The sequence below is a fragment of the Crinia signifera genome, chromosome 1, assembly GCF_055691185.1.
Source record: "Crinia signifera chromosome 1, ASM5569118v1, whole genome shotgun sequence".
Classification (NCBI taxonomy): Eukaryota; Metazoa; Chordata; class Amphibia; order Anura; family Myobatrachidae; genus Crinia; species Crinia signifera.
In genome coordinates this window covers 354,229,277-354,236,812 of record NC_139217.1, presented here as the reverse complement: position 1 = coordinate 354,236,812, position 7,536 = coordinate 354,229,277, and the positions used below count along the sequence as shown (strand labels likewise).

Here is a 7,536-nt window from a genome sequence, read left to right as displayed (position 1 = left end):
GCTAGGCCCCATTCACCTGTGTGTGTGTTTGTGTATATATAGATATATACATATAACCATTGTCCACCATTGCAGTATTCCATGCACTCCTCTCTGCTAGGCCCCATTCACCTGTGTGTGTGTTTGTGTGTATTTATAGATATATACATATAACCATTGTCCACCATTGCAGTATTCCATGCACTCCTCTCTGCTAGGCCCCATTCACCTGTGTGTGTGAATAGCAATCTGCACAATAAAATGTATAGTGGTTTTCATAAAAGTTTATTAACATTTTAAATACTTAAAACATAAGAACTAGGTAAACTGGTAACTATAACTCTAAAAATTTAAATATGAAACAAAACATGGATATAACTATATAACAACTAAAATGGTTTTATCTTTTTACAGTCCCAATGTCCAACGCAAAAGAACAAGAATTTTTAGAAGGGTTTATCGAGAAGTATCGTTCCCATGAATGCCTGTGGCGAACAAAGTCCAAAGAGTATTCGAACAAAATGAAAAGAACCCAAGCCTTGGAGGACTTGTCTCGCTACAGTCTCCCATTTCATCCAGAGGCCAATGTAGAATGGGTGCGGAAACGCATCCAGAATCTGCGCACGGTGTTCTTAAAGGAACACAAGAAGGTGGAGGCTGCAAAGAAGTCTGGTGCTGGAGTCGACGAGATGTATCAAACATCGCTCTGGTACTACGACAGGTTGACGTTCACCCTCAGCCAGGAGTCGATGAGGACAGGAGTAGTCCTGATGGTCGAACACGAAAACCAAGAAGTCACGGCGCAGGAGGAGGAGAATTCGCAGTCTGCATCGGTGAGTCTATTTTTTGGGCTATCTAATTGATTCCTCCTGCCTATCCACAGCCCCCTCCCCATTAAAGTAGGCCATGTACTCTTCCCTCACCTGTTTGGCTCGTGCACTCCCTGTGAAGTGTTGTGTTGGGGTTTGTAAGGAGGATATCTGCACTACCTCCTCTGGCAGATCTTGGTCTTCTTGGAGTGCTGTGCCTGTAGCCCTTTGCTGTGTGGCTTTTCTGCAGAGCAAATTGTGCAGGACACAGCACGCCGTGACAACCCAGTCAATTTTGGCCACCCTCAGGTTAATGGCAGTGTGGAAAATGCGAAACCGGCTAGCCAGGATGCCAAAAGCATTTTCCACAACACGCCGTGCCCTTGATAGCCTGTAGTTAAAGATCCTTTTGTCATGGTTCAGGCCCCTTTGCGCATATGGCTTCATGACATGCTCGTGCAGGCCAAAAGCCTCGTCTGCCACAAACACAAAGTTGAGCCCCTGTTTAGTTTCCTGGACAGACGGCAAGTGAAGGGTGTTCGCTATGAGCCTTTCGTAGAACTTTGTGTCCTTGAAAGTGCCACCATCCGATGCACGGCCATTCCTTCCTACATCCAGGAAGATAAACTCATAGTTCGCATTCACCACAGCCATTAGTACAATGCTAAAATAGCCGTTGTAATTAAAGTAGTAGGAACCACTATTGATAGGCTGGGCTATGCGGACATGTTTGCCATCAATGGCTCCACCGCAATTTGGAAAGTTCCATCGCTGTTCAAACTCCTCTGCGATGACTTTCCATTCATTCACGCTGGTAGGGAACTGAAATTAGAAGTAAATAGAATTGATTAGTAAACATGTTCAATTTTTTTACAGCTTGGTGACTACCCACCTGCAACCCCAGACCTGTCTGTCCTATCAGATAATGCATGCACATCGAGTGAAGCTCCTACTCCGGCACGCACTCCGCCACCCACCCTGGAACCCACTCCACCACTCCCCCGTGCCAAAAAAATGCGTGGCAAAGGAAAAAAAGGAGAAGCAGCAGCACATGAAGAATTTATGATGCGGGCACAGCGAGTCCTGCAAAGAAACCCGGACAAACATGACAACTACTTCACTTATGTGGCAGAGTGTGTTCGCAACATGGCTCCGGACCAGCAACTTACTTTTGAAAAGTTATGCATGGAGTTGGTGTATAATGGCAGTTTAGGGTATCTCAACAGTGGCACTAAAATAGTTGGCATGGGTAGTGCACCAGACACACCACTGTCATTAGAATCACCAGTGCCTACTCCGCCTGCCACCGTACCACCTACCACCGTACCAGGCCAGTCGAGAACACTTCCAACACATACCCAGTCAACACCTACACAGCCTCTCAACCCTCCCAGTACCGTCAATTCTACAGTTCTTTACTGATAGAAGATCTGGAGTCTCCTGTTTTTGAGGATCTGTCTTAAAAAATAGTCTATTTTATCATTTACCATCGACATGGTCTCAGCTGCAGGTATGTGATGGCCACTGCTCACATGGCGTATGGCGCACATCAATGGGGCCGGGACCATTGCATCTGCGCCATGCGCCATGTGGGCCGTAGCCTTTACATATCTGCAGCAGACATCCTCTGCCACACAAGGGCCTGTTTCATAAGTTACCAGAGTGTCTTTTTTTTTTTTTCTACGTATATGCTGCTACCTGTACCTGCATTACCAGAGGGAGAACAGGATTCTCCTCAATCTGGAGAGCAAACTCCATTTATTGCCCTTTTGTCTTTGCCAATAGTATGGGGTACTGTGCAACAGACATGGTCTCAGCTGCAGGTATGTGATGGCCACTGCTCACATGGCTTATGGCGCACATCAATGGGGACGGGACCATTGCATCTGCGCCATGTGGGCCGCAGCCTTTACATATCTGTGGCAGACATCCTCTGCCACACAGTAGCCCGTACTTATTGGGAAAGTTTAAACTGGGTCATACATACTTAAATGTTTATATATAGTGTGTGTTTTTGTACAATATCTTTTATATATGGTATTATAATATATTTGTGTTGACACAATAAATCTATTTACTATTTTACATGTTTTACATATGAAAGGCCTAAAAAACCTGTTTCTGTCCTAGGCCTAAATTATAAATAAAATTATTTTGTTTGCACAATAAAGTGTACGGTGTATTTTTCATCCTTACCTTGCAATACTGGTACTGCAGCACCTTCACAATGGCTTTGCAGGTCTCCGGGATGATGAGGCCCAAAGCTTGCGGGGAGATGAGGGATCCAAACTTCAGGTCAGCAAGAGACCGTCTTGTCGCCAGAAACCTCAGGGTCACCACCAGCCGTTCCTCAGCAGGGATAGCCACGCGATACTTGGTATCCTGCTTCTCGATGTGGGGAGTCACCAGACGCAGCAATTCCTGGAATGTGGCATCATCCATCCTCAAGAAGTTCCCTGATGTCCCTGAGCAGTGGCATGTGCGAACGAGTCTGACGCTGCAGTAGCCACTGCTTTGTCCAGCATGATCTTGCTCTCCTGCGCTGGGCCCTCTGACGCCTGAGCTTCAGCACTGCATAATAGAGCAGGTAATGTTGCTGGTGACTACCCATCACTGCATTCTCCATAGTGCAGGGTTAAAAGACACTTTGTAATGGCAGGCAAAACAAAGTAATGTGTAAATGTCCAGCGTTCAGCAGGTATAAACCAAGCCTCACTAGTAACAAAGCAGAAATACACTGGTTTAAAATGGCTGCTGCTATTCCTATCCCCCCCAGCTAGTCCAGCCCCTTCATTTAAATTTCAAAGGCCAATCTGACGACGGTCGCATGTGTTCTTGCAAAAAAACAAAAACCAGCGATCCGACCGTCTGAACGACCATCACGGGCGCATCGGGATCGGATCGAGATCGTTCCGCAAAAAAACACAATTTTTGCTAATCGTTTGCTGGGGACTGCCTGGGAGCTCCCGGGAAGTCCAAGGGAAATCGTTCCATGGTCGTCTATCGGTCGTGGACGACGGTGGTCGTCCTGGTGTGTACCCTTCATTAGTCACACAAAGGCAGGCCATCCATTACTGGTATATCTATAAGGTGCTACTTACAGTCACACACAGGCAGGCCATCCATTACTGGCATATATTCCAGGCTACTTACAGTCACACACAGGCAGGCCATTCATTACTGGAACAGTATTATGTCTCTCATGGCTTATATTATATCCTTGTAAATATCTATTAAACTCAAATGATCTTAATTTGCACAATACCCTATAGAATCAGAAAGGGTATAATTGGGCTTCTTAGTTTGGCCAACTAGTTCACTAATACCCCACAGACATAACATAGTTCTACCTGGTAATTTGTGTAGTGTGAAAGGGTCACCCCGAGTCTTAAATCCCGGGTCACCCCGAGTCTTAAATCCCGGATCACCCCGAGTCTTAAATCCCGGGTCACCGAACCTGCTTTTTACCAGGGTTGTTGACCCAGGTTGACCCTTTCACACTACACAAATGACCAGTGTCAGCAAATTACCAAAATGTGTAAAAAGGGGCCAGACTGCATCTGGCAAAATCACCCAGCACTCAAAATGCCAGGTCGCATGTCTGAAAGGGATTTAAAAGGGACCTGAACCATGCACCTGAACATCCATGTGTTCAATTTAAAATGTCAGATCTTGTCAGTGCAGTACAGACACACCAGAGTACTCCGTCTGGGTCTAGCCTAAATACAGAATTAATACTGAATGACCTATTGTGCTGCTCTAATACACCTCCATAAAATGGTAATCCTTTCCAATGTATTTGCAAGCAATGTAGTGAAAATAAATCTATCTTGATCATGGTTTACTGTTATATTTACTTTTTTCAGGATTATTATAGTTTGAAGTCATTGTAAGTTTCTGTCCTCCAGGTATATCCTACCATGTTGTTTCTTTTTCCCCTCCATAGAAGGTGAATGTGACAGTGAGGAGTGGGCTCTCAATGCTGGTGAGTGGCTCCGCAAGTCCATGTGCCCAGCTGATAATCTCCTCCATTGCGGTAGTGGGGACGGCGGAGCAGAACAAGGAGCACAGTTCAAAATTCTTTGAATTCCTGACAAAAGAACTGAAGTTTGGACAGGACAGGTATAGTATAGCTGACTAACCTGAAGTGAAGAGACAATGGGGTAAACTAGCAGCGGTGTTTACCCCACATGTAATTACCTAGCCATGCAGATTTAATTTCATCCCCCGATTGAAAAAGGCACCATCGGGGGCTTACGTCCCAGGAAACCTAATTTATTCCACAGTTTACATAGAATCAGTGTTTTCGCTGTTTAACCTTTTGAGTGCCAAGTGATTTGGTCAAAATAGCTGTAAAAATTGGCAAGTAAACATTTTTATTCATCATAATGACCTGTAATGTTTACCTTTTATATAGGCAATATAATCTTTTTTTTTTTTTTTATAAACAACATTTTTTATTCGAATTTATATAACAAATGTGAGCAATGCTGCCATTTTTAGTGGATATTATCTCACAGATGTTGGCACTCAAAGGGTTAAATATATCCCTTATTGTGCTGTTTATGTCTAAACCACTGCCTCTTAAACTCTATCCCAAATACAACCGGACAGTCAAGGTTTTAAGAATATGCATAACTGAGCAAAGGTGACTTATTTAGCACCTCCTGAAAGAATATCCTTTAAAACCTGGACTGTTAAGGTGTGTACACACGTATCAATTTGCTTTCCATTTCCCATATTCCACCCCCTTTCGATTTGGCCTTTGCTTTCAGATTCAATCTGCACTTTTGCATTCGATATAGAATTCGATATTTCCTTGCCTGCACAGGCTATTTTTCTTTTCGATATAGAGAAGCATTGAATCGAATGCGGATCAAAAGCATCTTAAAACCATTTGAATTCGATTTTGCTTCTATAAAGCAAAATCGAATCGAAAATCTGGCAAAATCAAAGCGTGTGTACACCCTTTTAGTCTGGCTTGAGATGAACTGGTATAAGCAAAGCCTTCAATTTATGACTGTCAGCAGGCATAGTCTTAATTTGCAATCTAATGCAATAGCCTTCTTAAGGTGCATACACACTGTCCGATATATTGTCCATTCAATTAAACTGCCGATATATCAACGAACCATCGACCAGTGTCTACAAACGATATATCTGTGAACTAGGTCAATCAGATATATCACGTTGGCTCTGCTACACAGCCAATGCCCGATGAATATCGGGGCATTGTGCTGTGTGTACAGGCGATCCACCGACCGTCCTTACAGCCATGCCGGGAGCCGCCGATGATTGCCAGCTCAGTGGGCGGGGGAATGCAAATGTGCCTGCCCACTTGTGATGTCGGTTCCGACGGATCGTGCAGTGTCTATGGAGAACATACTGCCTGATCCGTCTTTAGATTTATTTGCAGATCAATTGATCTGCAGATATATCTACCAGTGTGTACCCAGCATTACGGTACAACGTAGGAATGAATAATTAAACTGATCCATTATGTTAAATTCTTCATGCACAAAATTTGAGGAATGCATAATAAAACCCCTGGTATTAATTTTAACCTCACAGGGGGAAAGTTCCAACCGTTCAGACTTGTTGATATAATATTGGTCAGCCGGGGCATCTGCAGATTGCATAAATAAAATGAGTCTGGACTTTGCAGATTGCTGAAACCTGCATACTACTTCCAGGATGGTGTGAATAAAATATCAAAGAAGTGCATTTAGCCAATGAAGGGTGTCTAAAGTCATTACCTAGAACTGTGTGCAGCATTAGCGCTAAATGAGCAATACATCGTAAGGCCCCAGGAAAACTTTTTAGAGCCTTGAAGTCTCATGCAAAATCCCTTGAACTCCCGACAGCGTTAGTGTGGCAGGATTGTATACTATACACCATGGGCCTAATTCTGGTTGCCTTGGTAAGCAGTGAAATTTGCTGCTTATGGAGCGCTGAAATGCTGCCCTGCCGAATTTAATAACTTGGTTAGAATCTTTATATATCTGAATACTGAATGGTAAAGTGTGTAACAGAACTTACTATGAACTTATAGAAGTGCAATTAAATTTGTTTTATGTATGTTTCTCCAAATTCTAACCAGAAAAGTGGATGTTTTCTCTCAAATAATGTAAACTTATTCATAAAACTGCAGAAAGCATTCTTAAACAAAACAAAAACTAGAAGTTGCAGGCTTCATTTATTTCTGAATTCCTTTATTTATTTTCATGTGTTTCTTGATATTTTGTTTTGCAGGATTGTGATACGCTTTCACCCTGTAGAACCTTGGCAGATTGGGAAGAATGGAACTGTTATGACCTTTTTGTGACACCTCATCACTGTTAAAGAGGGGACCAGACTGTGATCATCTCCTGCAGAGCCGGCCATAGCCTAAATGACGCCCTAGGCAAGATTTTGGCTGGTGCCCCCTAGCACCGCCACTAGTTCCGCCTCTGACCCTGCTCCCCTTTCCCAGCACCATCAACCCTCATCATAGCAGTCATCATTTTGGTGCTCCTACCCGCAATATTTTAAATAGAAACAGTGCACACATTCGGTGCGCAGCCCATACAGGGGTGTGTTCTAGCTGGGAAGGGGCATGGCCACCCAATAGTATACCCATTTCAAATTATGCCACACAGTAGTGCAACTTTATTCACATTATATCATGCGATGGTGTCCCTTATTCACGTTACATCACACAGTAGTACCACTTTACCTTATGTACATTACTTCTCACATTATTCACATT

The 7,536-nt window shown here is 43.6% G+C and overlaps 1 protein-coding gene across 1 annotated transcript; it reads left to right on the top strand.

Annotated features, from left to right (window-relative positions):
- Positions 1–398: 398 nt before the first annotated feature.
- LOC146006764 (uncharacterized) lies at positions 399–7,113 on the top strand. The gene is made up of 4 exons (XM_083145333.1): positions 399–812; positions 1,665–2,198; positions 4,735–4,910; positions 7,041–7,113. The coding sequence occupies exons 1-4, from the start codon at positions 399–401 to the stop codon at positions 7,111–7,113; spliced, it is 1,197 nt and encodes a 398-aa protein (XP_083001459.1).
- Positions 7,114–7,536: the final 423 nt, after the last annotated feature.